General features: G+C 31.7%; 1 protein-coding gene across 4 annotated transcripts in view; it reads right to left on the bottom strand.

Moving 5' to 3' along the window:
* Positions 1 to 15824, bottom strand: part of FKBP53 (FK506 BINDING PROTEIN 53) — a 46163-nt gene extending 30339 nt beyond the window's left edge. For 2 of the 4 annotated variants that reach the window (XM_078313249.1, XM_078313248.1), the window contains exons 1-11: positions 15565 to 15771; positions 15412 to 15485; positions 14308 to 14546; positions 13559 to 13728; positions 12341 to 12743; positions 12158 to 12244; positions 11846 to 12062; positions 10009 to 10093; positions 9708 to 9749; positions 9407 to 9455; positions 8701 to 8828 (exon numbers count right to left, since the gene is read on the bottom strand). In XM_078313249.1, coding sequence (XP_078169375.1) covers positions 8750 to 8828; positions 9407 to 9455; positions 9708 to 9749; positions 10009 to 10093; positions 11846 to 12062; positions 12158 to 12244; positions 12341 to 12743; positions 13559 to 13728; positions 14308 to 14546; positions 15412 to 15485; positions 15565 to 15577 — 1458 coding nt within the window. In that variant the 5' untranslated portion in view covers positions 15578 to 15771 and the 3' untranslated portion in view covers positions 8701 to 8749. Of the gene's footprint in view, positions 1 to 8480; positions 8829 to 9406; positions 9456 to 9707; positions 9750 to 10008; positions 10094 to 11845; positions 12063 to 12157; positions 12245 to 12340; positions 12744 to 13558; positions 13729 to 14307; positions 14547 to 15411; positions 15486 to 15564 lie in introns of those variants that run through there. The other 2 variants (XM_078313247.1, XM_078313250.1) reach the window with 2 other exon arrangements.
* Positions 15825 to 17608: the final 1784 nt, after the last annotated feature.

The raw sequence follows: 17608 nt of genomic DNA, 5'->3' as shown, positions 1-17608 counted from the left end.
TCATAACACGTCTAATATTCCGATTTTTTCTGGCCAAGCTCTTATGTGGCTTGAATGTGTCGTGGGTAAAGAAGAATGAGAGGGCTCATGACACGAGCCACAATTAACCAAATTTTACATCATAAAGTTATTGCCGCATTTTATAATAATAAAGAAAGAAGAGAAGAGCAAAGTACATGACAATAAATGCACGTGGGAGTCGCTTGTTACGAAATACGCATGACAATCCGTGTTGAAGGTTACTATTGGTTAAGTTTCACGTCCCCCACAGAAAAAAGTAGCACAGCTTTGATCACAAAATGTTTCGGCATAATTTATAAAATTGCGAAAAAAAAGTGGTATACCTTATATTTTGCTTGGGAATATGCTAGCATGCTACGCGTAGCATAGAGGCCCTCCGTGCAACGGCTCAATATTCGACTTTTGAAAATTCTAACGGTCGATCTGAACCGTTCATCTTATTCTCCATATTAATATGTGTTTGGAGACCAAATATTACATTTTTTGGAATTTTTTTCCTATTTTTTTAGATTTATTGAAAATCGTTGTTTTCAGCAAATCTGGACTATAAAAAAACAACGATTTTCAATAAATCTAAAAAAATAGTAATGAAATTCCAAAAAATATAAAATTTGGTCTCCAAACATATATTAATATGGAGAACAAGATGAATGGTTCGGATCGACCGTTAGGATTTTGAAAAGTCGAATATTGAGCCGTTGCACGGAGGGCCTCTATGCTACGCGTAGCATGCTAGCATATTCCTTTTGCATGACCGATGTTTCTGGTGCCTGATCGGGAATAGCGCAAGCCAATATTATTTGAACTTTGAGATTGGTGCGGTACGTATTTGAATGGTTGAGATTTTTCAAAAGGCCACACAAAATATAAGATATCTCAGAGGATGCGGAATTCACTTTTTTTTTTTCCTATGGTCCTCAGAATTATATGACTTAAAAAATTTAACGGATTAGTACTTATATATCTAGAACATGCATGTACCTTAAAATTATTATTTCATTTTTTACAAGCAAAAACTATTTGTTTCAAAACAACACGACACTTAAAAATAATGCTATTAAAATTTTATTTATAACTCTATATCTTTCTATTACTTAGTCCAATTAATATTATATATACTTCTTTCATATACACTAATACAAGATTATGTTACCTAAATTACATTAATAATATTTAAAATAATTCAAAAGTAAAGACAACCTCTGCAAATTGCCCAACACTACTAGTAATATTATGATATGAGTTGGGCTATTGTTCTTCATGGACATGACGTGTTTTATTTCACGCTCATATCATTGTTTTTGAAGTTTGAAAGTTCAATCCGGAACGTTCAACATAATCTCCATAATAAAATTATCTTGGAGACCATTTTAAACTTTTTAAAAACAATTTACTATTTTTTTAGAATTTATCAAAATCATTGTTTTTCAAAAAATTCTAGAGCATAAAAAACAGCCATTTGCAAAAATTCTAAAAATACTAAAAAAAATACATAAAAATATAAAATTTGGTATTCCAACACAATTTTATATGGGAATCTTTTGAACAATTTAGATCGATTGTTTAAACTTTCAAATTAGAAAATATAAGCGTGAAATAAAATATGTCATTTAATTACTTAATAAAGTACAATATTTCATAAAGTACAATAGCCCAACTCTTATGATATATCTCAGATGATAATTAATAGTGACGAAGATGATGGTTGCAATGAGTTCGAAACAAGAGTTTAAAAGCATTAGAATGGTCTACAACAAAGTAGAGCATCCGCGAAACAGAAGCTCATATGTACTAAGTAGAGTTAACAAGTTATCGTTATTTTGGGCCAGCAATGAGACCGATCGAATTTTATATATAATCTCAAAGATTAAAAAAGAAAAAGAAAAAAAAAATTATTACAGAAAAATATAAAATAAATAAGAGATCCTAACTAAATGACACTATTACAGTCGCTAAACACATAATAAACAGTAGAGGTCGATTAAACTTTTGGCAACAAGTTGAGATATATAGAATTAAAATGCAATTAGAATTAAAATGAGATATATATATAATTAAAATGCAAATCAGGTGTGGAATTCAAATGCAATTACAGTCGCTAGACACATTAAATTTTGAGATATATAGAATTCCACACCTGATTTGCATTTGAATTAATATAATTAACACACAACATTCAATCTGTCTTAATTAACATGAATGAAAATCAAAACTTGCAGTTGTAATAAAGCAACATAATCTAATTAGTTTGTAGATTATTTCAAGAGGCTAAGCAAAGCAACAAGCTAAATAACATGTTTCATTCCTAGCAAATACACAAATAAAAAAATAAAAATAAAAATAACTTTCAACCCCCAATCAGTACGTAATGTAGCCACATATGATAATCCATCTTAATTAGTCTGCAGCAACGTATCCAAATCGAAGCAGTCTGACATGTTCTGATTAAGTATGTCATCTAGACTCCACGGGTCTTTTGAAATTTCAAATGATTCTGACAAGAGAGGAGGAACATCAAACTGTTGCACTGGCACCAGCTTTTCCTGAGACATGTTCTGATTAAATGTGTCATCTAGACTCCACGGGTCCTTTGAAATTTCAAATGGTTTTGACAAGAGAGGAGGAACATCAAACTGTTGCACTGGCACCAGCTTTTCTTGAGACATGCTCTGATTAAATGTGTCATCTAAACTCCACAGGTCCTCTGAAATTTCAAATGGTTCTGACAAGAGAGGATGAACATCAAACTGTTGCACCGGCACCAGCTTTTCCTGAGACATGTTCTGATTAAATGTGTCATCTAGACTCCACAGGTCCTCTGAAATTTCAAATGGTTCTGACAAGAGAGGAGGAACATCAAACTGTTGCACCGGCACCAGCTTTTCCTGAGACATGTTCTGATTAACTATGTCATCTAGACTCCACATGTCTTCTGAAATTTCAAATGACTCTGGCAAGAGAGGAGGAACATCAAATTGTTGCATATCTTGTTGTAGTTGCTCTCCTGTCTGCAGCTAATGTTACACATAACGATATAAGCATGTCAAAATAACAAATAACAAACTAATTGCTAATATATTATAACATACAAATTGAATGGAGCTTATGTTAGTATACCTGCAAGGGTTGTGAGAAATGGGGGCTTATGCCGATGTTAAACCTCGAGATTATGGTTTTCTGAATGAAAAAAGGGATAAAATTAAATTTATTAGCATAGATGTAGACAGAGGAGACAAATTATGCATAATTAGATGTATAAAAATTATTGATGCAAGCTAACCAAAACATAATTCCCTGTGTACTTCAGTACTTGCTGTCAAACATATTGATTAGAAGCGATCAAATATGATTAATTAGTAATTAATCCGTACGGTAGTAAACCCGGCCAGCCCTCAAATCCTACCCTTCTAATTTCCAAATTAAAGAGGGAAAAAAACAAAGCAAATTAAAAAGAAAATAAAAAAAGGATTGAGTATCTAAATGACCTTTTTCTGCTCAATTTTATGAAGAGCCTCTACAAGGAACCTCTTGCGCTCCTCCACCTCGTGGATCGATTTTGATGTTCCCGTGTCTGGGATCAATTTTCTGCAAATGCACATTATTGGGTTTATAAAAGTATCATTAAGGTAGGTTATATGTTTCTATTATATTAATTGAGATTTAGAGAGTGTGTGTGTGTGTGTCAAGTTTTAGAAATAGAACTGGTAGCGGACCTATACCATTTTGAGCTATTGATTTTTCAGGAAAGTACAAGTGTGTGTCAACAAATTGTGTTATTGGTGGCCATCAGCTATTTTAATACATACATATTAAATCTTCATACTTCAAATATATAGTGTATGCTATACTCAAATATCAACTGAACATAAAACAATATCAGATAGCTCCTGGAACAATATCAGATAGTGAATTTAATGTTATAAATGCATACCTTTGTAGCTCCTGGAGCAATATAAGCTTGTTCGTCTCTTCATTAATTTCCTGCGTTTATTAAGTCACAAACATTAGTAAATAAGCCGGTGAAATTTATATCATTAAGATAATTAAATATTCTTAAGTAATAATCATTGCTTTTGAAAGCTCAAGCCAACATGGTTTATTAGTTTATCAAAAGTCGACTTCATGAATTATATATATACATGCAGTCTCAACAAAGAAAAAAGTATCCTGATTAAGAAATCAATCAGAAAATGATAAATAATGTACCTCTTTATTTGCCTCCAGGCTGAGCAGTACACATAAAAAATTGCAGCAGAAAGAATGACAATGAAAATGTTAGATTATAGAAGCGGATACGAAAGAAGAATATTGTTTACATATCTAATTCACGTTGCACTGCCTAATTATTAGTTTTGTGTAAACATGATATTGTGATAATTTGAGATTATGTTCTTGAATAAATAATATAAAAAAATTAAGAATACTTTACCGTTGTTGGTCTGCCATATCTTGTCTCACAAACCTATTAATCTTTTCAATGGTATCCTACAAATAGATTCATGTAATGTTAGGTACTGCCCAGATAGTACATACAAAGAAGTAGATTCCTTTAATGTTTTGTATAATATTTCGATGCAAAGACATATTTGCATGCTATTTTTTTTTTGTAATAAAAAGTAACCCATTATAAGTAAAGAAAAAGAACAGATGCGAAGAATTGTACCTGCGAGATTACTGGCTTAACACTGTTGTACATCAGCCATAATACAGACAATGAAAAGCAATACAAAAAAATGAAAATTCATTAGGAAAAAGAAATTGATATACTCATATATATAATTGATCATATTATTAAATAGTCTTGTAGGGATTAATATGCGTACCTGTTGCCCACTTCCCCTGCATTTGTCTCTGAAATAGTAGCTTGATGTTGTATGTATTCTTGTAATATTCTCTCTACTCTTCTCAGAAAAAAAATTAAAAAGAACAAAAAATTAGGGGTTGTAAAATAAATTCAGGCCAAATCGGATGAAATTTGTGACCATCCCAGAAAAAACATGCATCTCCTTGGCAACCATTTTTAGATTGCATTTCCAAGAAGGTATCATATTTTACATATATTCTTGTAAAGTTGAAGATTAATTAGTTGATTGAATTAGACTAAAGATTTTCCTAGCTAAAGGATACACCAAAAATGCATGGAACCATGAAAAACATTCTAGGTGCCAGATAGAGGTGAAGCAACAAACTAATATCGAGTATAATGGGTAAAAAATAAAAAATATTTTTCAAACAATAAAGAAAGTTGCTTTCTTTGGAAGAAAAAATAAAATAAAAGAAAAAAAGATTACTTCTTGTTAGAGAAATGCCGTAATCTACCATTCGGGGCGTACATAATCAAAGCGACATCCACGTCGCATAGAACAGATAGCTCGAAGGCTTTTTTGAGGAGACCCTTGCTTCTTTTTCCATAGGTTATCTGCCTCTCATACTGTGTGTCCTTCTTCTCAATCTTCCTCGGTGCCATTAATTCTTTGGCCTTTTTTTTTAATCAATTTGCTAAAGAAACGTTTGAGAAAATATTGAATATAAAGAGAGAAAAGTTATTAGAGAAGGTAGGATATGATGAAAGTTGGACAAGAGAGTGTAGTTATTATATATATAAATATATTGGTTGTATAAAAGGAAACAATTGAAGGTGCATGATACAATGTAGACGGTGTCGGCATACAAAAATAGAAATTACTAAAATATAGGATAAAATATTAATAGAACTTCTTTTTGTTTCACTCAGCGAATGAGACTTTATTAGAATCTCCAGTTCTGTATCTCCACATATCCGTCCCCAGCATTTTTTTTTTTTCTATTTTTGACCCTTTTGCAATTTTCCTCTTTTATTGAAAAAGAAAAAAAAGAAAGAGCGTGTGCAATAGCCGAATATAGCGATCCGTTTTGAAAAATTACTTCAATCTAACATGCGCAACAAAATAATATATTACTTATTTTTATCTTGTAAAATAAACATTTTTTTAAAAGATGTACAACACAGTTTAATCCGAAAGGGAAATGTACCGATGTTTTTGTTAATACCCTAAAACATAAATAAAAATATCAAATATGTCCTCCACTTTTTTTTTTCAAATCTACCCTGACCGTCTAAACATGAGGCAGCTAGGTTTTTGTATGAAGCCGTGCGCTCCGCGTTGGGGCAGTCAGCTACAGTATTTTTCTTTTTTTTTTCTTTTAGAGATCTTATTATTTTCATCTTAAAAATGAGAAATGAGAATTGAAGATTATTTGTTAACTTTTAATATATCAATATTTTATGTATCAACTTTTAAAGACGATTATTTGTTAAATTTTGAGTGCATACATATTAGATCAACTATAAAAGAAAATGACTTAATATGTACGAGACCATAATAACTAAAGAATTAAATGTTAACAATAATTAAAAAAATTAGTCTATTAAAGTATTAATAATGGTAAAAATATTGTAGAACTAATAGATGAACTATAAAAAATAGTCTATTAATAGATGAACTAATTATATAATTTTATTAAAAATGGTAAAAATTATGTGTGAAATGTAAAGCTTTTTTAAACTATAAGAAGCCATCCTCGTCCCTTCTTAAATTTGCTCCTTGAGAATTTATATTTTAAAAATATTTTAGAAAATTTAGATCTAAATAATTATTGAAGAATCACTAAACATATGATTGAGAACTAAATTATACATAAATTCGAAGACAATACAATTCACAGTCGATGGAAAAAAATAACAAGTAAAAAAAAAACATTATTTTTCACATTATACTTTTACAACAATAATACCTTTACTACTTAATTAAATTCAAAAGATCATGCAAATTTCTACAAATCTCCAATTAAAAATGTTTTATTATGGATAAATTTATGATGTTAATGTCTGTAGAGTTCAATGTCATCAAATTTGCTTAAAAGGATATTATCAAAACAAACTACATCAATTTATAGTCCGTCAAAATATGTCTAGTTTCTATAACTTCTGAAGATCGGTTAATTTCGTTTTTATAGCTTAACTCTAAGAAAATGCAAGAGCATGTGCATTTCAATAATAAATTAACTTTAAATGGTGATATGATAATTAGAGTAAAGTTAGGGTGTGATGTGCTCACCAAGAGAGTTTGGTGAGCACAATTCCAGAAGTTCATTTGATCGACTTCAAACGCCAAATCTAAACTGTTGAAATCCATGTGCTTCATGAGTGATGCATGTGCATGCAAAAATTTTGAAAGTTTTGATTTTATTTGCTACACGGTCAAGCGGTCAAAAAAATAATAAAAAAATGACTATATAAAACAACTTATAAATTAAATTAATAAAATATTCATTTCTTTGACCGCTTGACCGTGTAGTAAATGAACTCGAAATTTTCAAAATTTTGCATGCACATGCATCACTCATGAAGCACATGGATTTCAACAGTTTGGATTCGGCATTTGAAATCGATCCGATGAACTTTTGGAGTTGTGCTCACCAAACTCTCTTGATGAGCACATCACACCCTAGCTTTACTCTGATAATTATATCATTTATTACAAGAAAATAAATCATCATTAATTTAAAAGGCTTGCTCATATAATAATCTTATTAATATTGACACATTAAAGATTGCAATTAATTTATAAGACTATTAGGAGTATGTCAAAGAATTATATCAAAAATACTAAATGGATACAAGTTAAAAATAGATATAAATTATAAGAACAATTGTTTTTTTTATAAACTTGACAGGAGCTAAGAACAATTGTTAAAGTTATTTATATTCAAATATAATCAATTGTACTATAATTGGAATATGCATGCTCTAATAATCAATTATATTATAAATAAGAAAACTAAAACTCCATAAAATTATTTAGATAAACATATTAAGATTTCTTTAAAAAAAATTACTGTAGCTGATCACTCTGCCCCTAAGCTATTTGGTCAAAAAGAAAAAAAAAAGTAATTGACCGCCCCAACGAGAGGTGGTCTGGTACAAAAACCCGACTGCCTCAAACCCCGCATTGGTACAAAGACCTGACCGCCCCACGTTTGGATTAAAAAAAAAAAAAGCGGATGGCATATTTGATAATTTTATATTTTTTTAGGGTATTAATAAAAAAAATCAGAGAAACGTACTATTACAATTGAAACATATTTAAGATTAAAACAGTTCAGTAAGCAATGACGAAACGTATTTCTTTGAAAAAAAAAATACCTCAATTTAAAATACATATATATGCATTAAACAAATATATGTACTCCTCACACAATAAAGATCTGTAACTAAAATAAACTATTGATTGGACTGAAGCGTCCCTTGATGCCTTGGTTTTTTGTGGAAGTGAAACTGTTATCGTTGCAAAAAAATCTTAATATAAATCCGCCGAAATTCAAAGAAAAAAATGGGAGAGTGCGTCATTCAGAATTTCAGATTATTCTAAATTAAATACAGGGAGATTAAATTATTTGCACGTGTAAAACAGCAAGATAGCCATAAAGAAAAAATCATAAGAATCAAAATTTTACTAAATGGTTTTTCTCTACATATATTAGTAACATCCAAACAGCACTGATACTAGATACGAGTGCACAACAACAACAGGTGATTTTCAGACATACCAAAACCAAATTACGAACTTCTAGCTGGTAGAATTCACTTATTTTAGTGTTTCAAAATTTCCACCACTACACCTTGTCTGAAAATTTGAAAATAGAAAACCATGAGGATAAATTTGAAAGAAACTATGTTCTCTCCAGATTACTGCACATTGGTTAGCTCCACATCAAAGATCAGCCAAGAGTTCTTAGGTATTGGTCCCGTTGCTTTATCCCCATAGCTGCAATAAATTTGAATCATAAACAAACCATCAAAATATAAGGAAAAATAAATCAAATTAGAAGCCTGGAACATGCCTAAGACCACGTGTCAAATTTATAACAGTGACCTAGAAATTTAGTAAGGTTTCACTAATTGCACTCATTATTTATTTGAATGTAATCACCTGTATTTGAAATATATTTAATCAATAACCATAAATTTTGAGTTACATGCCTGCAGCACCAAATTGTTAAAATATGTTTCAAGTTTTAGTCAGTATGGGAACCAGAACCACTTTCAATTTTAAAGGTCCATTTTAGGTCTTTTTCTTAACCAAATGAACAATGAAAAGGCCAATAGGATGCAATTTATGGTTCCTATGTTATATTATATAATTGATTTATGGTTACTCTCAATCTAGAAAGTTGAGTATTACTTGCAAGCAAATGCAAAAAATGTTCATCTCCATTTTAAAGTTTAGTAAAATATTTGCAAGAAAATAATGTTAGTTCTAATTAGGTTGTGTCCAAAGTATATTCTAATAGAACCATGGTTTAATATAAAAAAAAACAATGGAAGAGATGTATAAGTACAAACCCCATAGCTGGTGGGACTGTAAGCCTCCTTTTATCTCCAACACGCATCCCTAGAATAAAAGAATTAATTTTAGATCAAATAACATTATAATTAAGCACCAGTGGTACCAGATGGCATTGGCTGCAACTTTTGGTATTGTTGTTTTCTCTATTGATTGGCAGTTTGGCACTCTACTTGCTAGGTTCTATTTACCAGATAATAGGAACAAACTTTCTATTTTCTACATTATTAGATGAAAAGATACACGAACAAACAAATGAACAAAATGAATAAGAAAAAAGCATGAAATAGTTGTACGTACCATTAACACCAACATCCCAGCCCTTGATGACCTGGCCTACACCTGTTTTCAAAAAAAAGGAATTTTGTAATGCCATGTGTTAATCTGCTACAATTATGATCGGGTAAAATAACTGAATTAAAAAATCAAGAATTGGGTAAGGATTCCAGACCATGTGTGGCAAGCACTGCCGACAACCGGCATATTTTTCTATGGGATGTGACAAGTGAGTGCATTTTTTTTTCTTTTTTGTGTTTCAATTAGGTGGTTAGTTCTGACTTCAAATGAAACCACAGTTCACAAAAAAGTCTATATATATTACCAAGGCGAAACTTAAATGGCCTTTGACCAGCATTTGAGTCAAAAATCTTTCCATTCTTTAGCTTCCCAATATAAGTCACAGAAACCTTCACCAAGAAATGAAAGATGAACATTAGCAAAGGTAGAGATATATTAAAAGCAGCAAATCATAAGAGTACTTGGAAAAAGTTATATTGGTTCCAACACAAGGCCACTTTGAGATTTTTGCATATAAGAGATGATTAATATGTTAAATATAGTATTGAGTATATTTCATGCAATATGTAAGTGTACTTCATCGGATGAAAATGTTTGATCATACATACAATATGCATCTTGCAGTTCACACTTAACCTTTTGCTCTGACAGTAGATATTGGATTGGTACGAGGATAAAAATCATTATATTTCCCAAAGTTCAAAAAAAAAAAAGACACTGAACCAACAAGGATAAACCTATGAATAGTGAATTGTAAAAAACACACAACATATGAACACCACACGTCATGCACAGGTCAAAACACCGCACCAGTGTTAGGCGTGCCGTGTTGTAAGAAGTCGTGTCCAAAGTTGGATAAAATCGGCACACGTAAACACAGCACGTCCAATGCACGTCTAGACACGGATCAAATTTACACAACTCTAAATCATCTTATATTTAACCTCAACTTAAACCATCAGTTTCCACTTTCCACCAATGAGAATGGGATATTAATTTGAACATGAGCATCTTGCTGCTTAATTTAACTTCAAAATTAGATTTGCTTCTTCGGTTCATTACTAAAAGGTTTACGAAATAAAAGCCCCAACAAACTCAAAAGAGAATGAGAAGCCCTTACATGTAAAATTGCAATGAAGCAATCATAAAAAAATTCCAATAATTCTGGCAACCTATTCTACATCAGAATACAACATAGTAAATCTCAATTTCCATACAAATCAATCTGAACCACTGCTCATCAGATGTCTAAGCACGTTTCAGCACTCCTAAACACGGTATATCATGCCGTTCCGTGCCAATACAAGTGTTGTGTCCGAAATCGGTACTGTTTGGCACAGCAATGCATTGTGCCAGACACAGGTTGGCCCGACACTTTTACAATTCACTACCTACAAATAAGTACACTCAGCACTCCAAAGGTAGGTGCCAAATAAACACTATTTAAAGGGAATTTTTCCGTAACACCAACAAAGCATTCATGATATGTTTCCAGGTGAGATTGTTCACTGCCAATGTGCAAAAACTATATGGTGACAAACAAATCATTGCATCTGATAGAAATAGGATCCTTAGAAGTCAATTTGGAAGAGATAGTGCAGCAAAGTAGCTAATGTGATGTACCATATAGCCATTTATAGAAAGTTACGAGTGAGGCTATGCTATTATACATAGCGCGCATTGGTCCATACTATGGATCAATATCTTTGTTTTCAAATTTCAAACAGTCAATCTGCACCGTTCAACATGATCTCCATATGAAAATGTACTTGCAGACTAAATTTTATATTTTTTAGAATTTTTTTATTATTATTTTAGATAGGTAAAAAATCACAACTTTTGAATGGTCTAAAATGTTTTATATTTCTACCTATCTTAAAAAATAGTAAACAATTTCTAAAAAATGTAAAGTTTCATCTAAAAGTACATTTTCATATGGAGATCAAGTTGAACAGTTCAGATCAACTGCTTGGACTTTGAAAAATGAAGATATTGATCCATAGTACAGACCAATATGTGCTATGCATAGTACCGTAGCCTCACTCAAAGTTAATGGCAATTTATTCATTTTTCACTGGACAAAACTTAAAACTATGAAGCCTAAGTTGCAGATTAATGAAAAACTAATAATATGAATGTACCTTGCTCCCTGGAGTAGCCTTTTTGCCATCAGGTCGGCCCATGGAGATCTCCTCTACTACCAATCCATTTCCAAAAGTGCGAGATTGTTGAGGCTCTTTCTCGTCTTCTTCTTTCTCTTCTTTTTTGCCTTCATTTTTCTCAGCACTTTTCTTGTTCTTCTTTTTCTTTTTCTTTTTGGATTCTTTTTCACTAGCACCGCCAGGGTGGCCATTCTCACTATACCGGGCAAAGGAAATAAGGGAATACAGCGATTAACATTTTAGATAAGTACCAGCAGAAGTACAAAAAGAATTTATTAAAATGTTTCTTACGTATCAATCATCTTTTTGGAAACAGGTGTTTCTTCTTGTACAGCATCTCCTTTCGTAGGTTCTTTGGTTTCCTTCAGTTTCTCACTTCTAGAAAGTAAATGATGCAAACAAGTTAAACTAAACCAATAATACAAATCCTAAGGTTTTCCAAAGCAATCAGTAAGCAAATAAATAATCTCATACCCATCATTTGGTGCCTTCGCTTCAACTCCATCCTCTGCGCTCACACCAGACAAGCTTCCATTTTCACCCTTCTCTTTCTTTTTACTCTTCTTATCCAGTTTCTTCTTCTTCTTTTTCGATACCTCAGTATCCTCCCCCATTTTCTCATCATCCATAGGGGCAGAACCGCCAAGCTTCCTCTTTTTGTTTTCTTCTTTTCCTTCTTCAGTTTTCTTTGAATCAGATATAGGGAATCCATCTTCGTCTTCACTATCCCCTTGAGAGAGGGTGACCACTGCCAGCTGGTGCTGGGACCCATCGAGTGCATCATCACTGTCACTTACTTGGCGGTTCTTCTTCTTGGATAAACGGCTTTTGTCTCCATTTGCTGTTTTTTCTTCCTCTAAAATCTCTTCAATGACAACTACAATTGTTTTCAAAATTAAAAAAATTAAAAAAACTGAATGTACCTACTCAAAAATATCAAATGTCTGAAAAACAAAAAAGCGCGATAAATGTATAAATCTAGACAAATACAAAATAAAAAAAAGGACTCTAGCAAAGAACAATCTCTAATTTAAGAAAAACCTAATCCTTAATAATCCTGGATAAATATATATATAGAGAGAGAGATGGGCTACGGTGAGCCAAGGAGTAAAATGAGTTGGTGCTCCATGACACTATATTTTTATTTTGAAAATTCAAACGACCGATCCGAACCACTCAACATGTTCTCCATATTGAAATGTGCTTGGAGACCAAATTTTACATTTTTTGAAATTTTTTACTATTTATTAAGCAATTTTGAAAATCGCTGATCTGATGGTCCATAAATTTTTACTGTTCACAGCAAAACAGCAATTTTTAAAATTGCTTAATAAATAGTAAAAAAATTCCAAAAAATGTAAAATTTGGTCTCCAAGCACATTTCAATATGGAGATCACATCTAACGGTTCGGATCAGTCGTTTGGACTTTCAAAATGAAAATACGGCGTGGAGTACAAACGCGTTTTACTCCATAGCTCACCGTAGCTCATCTCTCTCTCTCTCTCTCTCTCTCTCTCTATATATATATATATATATATATTTATATATATTGCTTGAGAAGGCCTTACTCTTTGCAAACAAGAAAACCGCAACTTTTCATTGTTGGCATCCCAAAAACCCTAAACAAGCACGTAATAAGAAACAGCAACCAAAACAAGCAACAATAAATATTCCTCTTTCATTTTGGTTACCTCCGCTTTTCTGAGGACGGGATCGGGCATACATATCACCATCATCATCATACATGTCAACATCATCATCATCATCAATAAAGTCAGATTCATACTCATCTTCGTCAGAAAAATCAATATAATCAGAGTCTTCACTGTCTGTCTCGGCGATATCCTCTCCACAAGGCTCTCTTATACAAAAGATAAGGAAATTCAGTTCTTCAAAATAAAAAATATCACAAATCAGCAAGTACTTTATGGCACATTATTCATACTCAATTGTGTGTAATCGGACCTGACTGAACTACACTTGTATAATCACTGCTCAACTTATCACAATAATTTCCTCATTTTACTTTGATTCATTTTGATACCCAATTTTATGCAATTAGACCTGATAGAACTACAATTATATCATCAAAACATAACTTAGCATTATATTTTGCCACTGATGACCTTAATTTATTTTGCAACTTGGCCTCCATTTACACCAAGAAATCCCAGGAGTGAATACTGTTACGCATTCACTCCTTACCACCAACAACTAAAAAATAATATTAACAAATACCCCACATGTAAGCAAATAGACAGCATTTCAAGATTTTTTTTACAAGCGAACAGAGAAAAAATACTGACAAACACAAGTGAAAAAAAAAACAACAAACAAAAGCCTGAAAGTGCTGGTACAAGTATGAGAAAAATACAAAAATAACAAAAAACAATAAACATAAAACAACACTAGCAAGAAATATAACATAAAAAAAGGATACTGGTTGCCATCTCTGGGGCCCACATAGTAGCCAGTGAGATGCACACTGCTCTTGCCAAGTACAGAGAAGACGACCTCCTCCTGCTCCTCAAACTCAAGCTCCAGGTGGCATGTCTCGCATTTGTCAGCAAATAGACTGCATATAAGCACCGGGCTCTTCTCCCCCACATTGCACTGCACTGTTGTCTTTGCCGCAGCTGCCTTTGTTGGATTTGCTCCCACTGCATTTCCCAAAGTTGCCTGCACATTTCAAAAATTGCAAACAAATTAGAGAAATGAGTGAGGCTATGGTAATATGCATATTAAGCGCGCCTGCGTTATGGACTCATATCTCTGTTTTTAAAGTCCAAACAGTCGATCTAAACCATTAAACCATTGAACATGATCTCCATATGAAAAGGTACTTGTAGACAAAATTTTACATCTTTTAGAATTTTTTTACTATTTTTTTAGATAGGTATAAATCACTTGATTTGAAAATTCTGGACCATTCAAAATCAGTGACTTTCTACCTATCTAAAAATATAATAAAAATATTCTAAAAAATGTAAAATTTTGTCAAAAAGTACCTTTTCATATGGAGATTATGTTTAACGGTTTGGATCAATTATCTAAACTTTGAAAATAGAGATATGGATCCATAGCACCGGTTGATCCGTAATATGCAAATTACCATAGCCTCACTTTAGAGAAATTCACAGGACAATAGACTTAAGATAGTAGCCTGGCACTGATTAGACCGACCTGATGGGTAAACTGGTTCAATTTGGATTATGATTCGGGTGGGGCTGAAGGCTTCATTTTTAGTTACCAGGTACACCATCACTAGTTCACTATCTCATTACATATTTGCCTGTCCTTTCTACCAGAATGGAATTTGAAACCCTCATAGTTTGATTTTTCTCCAGGAAACACCACACTACACTATATAACAAAATACCATTTTTTCACAACATCTACCTATTTGGCAATATTTGATATACTAGACTGTAAGAAGTGAGCCTTTACATTATAAAGTAAAACGAGCTGGCTAGCAATGGATAAAAATAGTTGAGAAACAAAAATTAATCCCATCGAAATAAGACAAAAATATGCCTAATATAACCTGAGAAATACGGAGCCTCCCTCTAGTCTCGTCAAAGCTGTGCGTGTAAGGCTTCCCTGGCTTCACCTCAACCCCTACAGAAGTCACAAAATTAATAATTTAAAGACCGATAGAAACAGTATTCAGATGCGAATATAGCAGCATTTTTCTCACCCCAAAAGGCCATTGTTGAAAGGAGAAGTGGGAGCTGCTCGCTATCTTTTGTTAGGGATCAGATAATGGGAGGCGTAAAAGATGATTAGGGTTTAAGATCTAGAAATTTCTCGAAGGCGTCAGGGTTTATGAGCACCCCTAAAACCCTAGCAAGTGAGAGCGGCGAAGAGGAGTGCGATGTAATAGTGACCTGGCTGAGAAGAGAGGCTTTTACGTATGTATCCTTTACAAAATTTAATATTATAAGATGTGCAATCATGCTTCAATCCAGTAATTAAAATTAATTGTTAAATAGCAATTATAAAAAATTTAGAAATTACGTAATTCACTGCTACATTGGTACAATCAATCAAATAATTGAAAATTAAACACTTGGTCAATAAGAATTAAATATTTGACCAACTCATCTTTAGAAAATAATTTCTTGGTTAAAGAATATTTTTGTGTTATTAGAAAAAGAAAACATATTTTTCCATTTCATTTTCACATTATTTCCAAAGTTTTTTTTCTTCTTCTTCTAGTAAGCCATGGGGTCAATGATAACTAGAGAGCATATACCATACATACCTTAAACCTAAAAAGAGAGAATTGTTGGTATACCATTGAAACATCCTAAAATGTTTATTTTCCAATCAAAAAACACTAATTTCTTATTTTCTCGTTTAAAATTAATATTTTATTTTCCTCTATGTGTATTAGATTTGAATTTTAAAATTTAATAATCATTTAGTTATATATAATAGGCTTTTATTTACGAGTTCTATATAATAGTTGTTTGCTCTAGTTTTGATGATAAGTCTGTTTGACTTGCAGATTTGCATCACTCTATTCATTTCTTTGTGATCGTACTTAGCGTCAGTCGTGCAACTTCTATGAATAATTCAGTCATTATAGAAAAACATATAAGATCCATCGCAAAACCCGAAATTTTTATTAATATCCAAAAAAAATTTTAAAATTCAAATTCTACCCGTTTTTCAGCGGAATTTCGAAAAATGCCCAAACCAATGAAAATCTCACCGGTTATATAATTTCGTTCTGGTGAGATTCTCACCAATTCTTTAATCTCTTTTCGGTGAGGTTCTCACCAGATTTTTTTTTAATTAATTTATTTTTTATTGAAATATTAGAAATGTTTAATATATTTCTTTGAAAATAGATGGAATACAATATAATTTGATTTATTAGAAAAACTACAACAAATAACCTGGATCAACATTTTTCAGGGCAGATTTTTGGCGGTTGTAAGAAAAATTAATATATTTCTTTATGTGTTATTGGAAAAAAGAAATATGCTTTGAATTTGAGTTATTGATCGCAGTTTAAATGTCACTTCTATGTAATACATAAAATATTGTGATCTTTCTAGTACATTTAATTTCTAAAAAGTTGTATCTATTTTGAAAATTTTCTTTGAATAACAATTATTAAATAATTTAAAGTTTCTTTTTTAAAATAAATACAACTTTTTAGAAATTAAATGTGCTAGAAGGATGACAATATATTTTTTATTTACTTAAAAATGACTTTTGAACCGGGATCAATAACTCAAAATTCAAACATTTTTATTTTTTTTTCAATAACACATAAAAAATATTAATTATGCCACGAAAAATCCGATCTGAAAAATATTGATCTGGATTATTTGTCGCAGTTTTTCTAATAAATCAAATTATATTGTATTCCATCTATTTAAAAAAAAATAAACATTTCTAATATTTCAATTCAATTTTTTTTAAGAATTTCTATTTTGTAAAAAAAACACAAACAAATCCGGTGAGAATCTCACCGGAAAGAAATTATAGAAAAAAAAACAAAACAAATCCGTTGAGAATCTCACCGGAAAGAGATTATAGAACCGGTGAGATTCTCACTGGTTTGGGCATTTTCCAAAATCCCGCTAAAAAGCGGGTAGAATTTTTTATTTTTTGGATATTAATAAAAATTTCGGCAAAATGGTTATTGCTAGGCATAATCACAGAGAAAGAAACAAAATGCTACAAGTCAAATGAATGTGTCTATATAAAAATAAGACAAAAGAGAT

Source organism: Carex rostrata, chromosome 13, assembly GCF_964058835.1.
Source record: "Carex rostrata chromosome 13, lpCarRost1.2, whole genome shotgun sequence".
NCBI lineage: Eukaryota > Viridiplantae > Streptophyta > Magnoliopsida > Poales > Cyperaceae > Carex > Carex rostrata.
The sequence above is the reverse complement of the archived record's forward strand: the minus strand, read 5'-3'. Positions and strand labels throughout refer to the sequence as shown.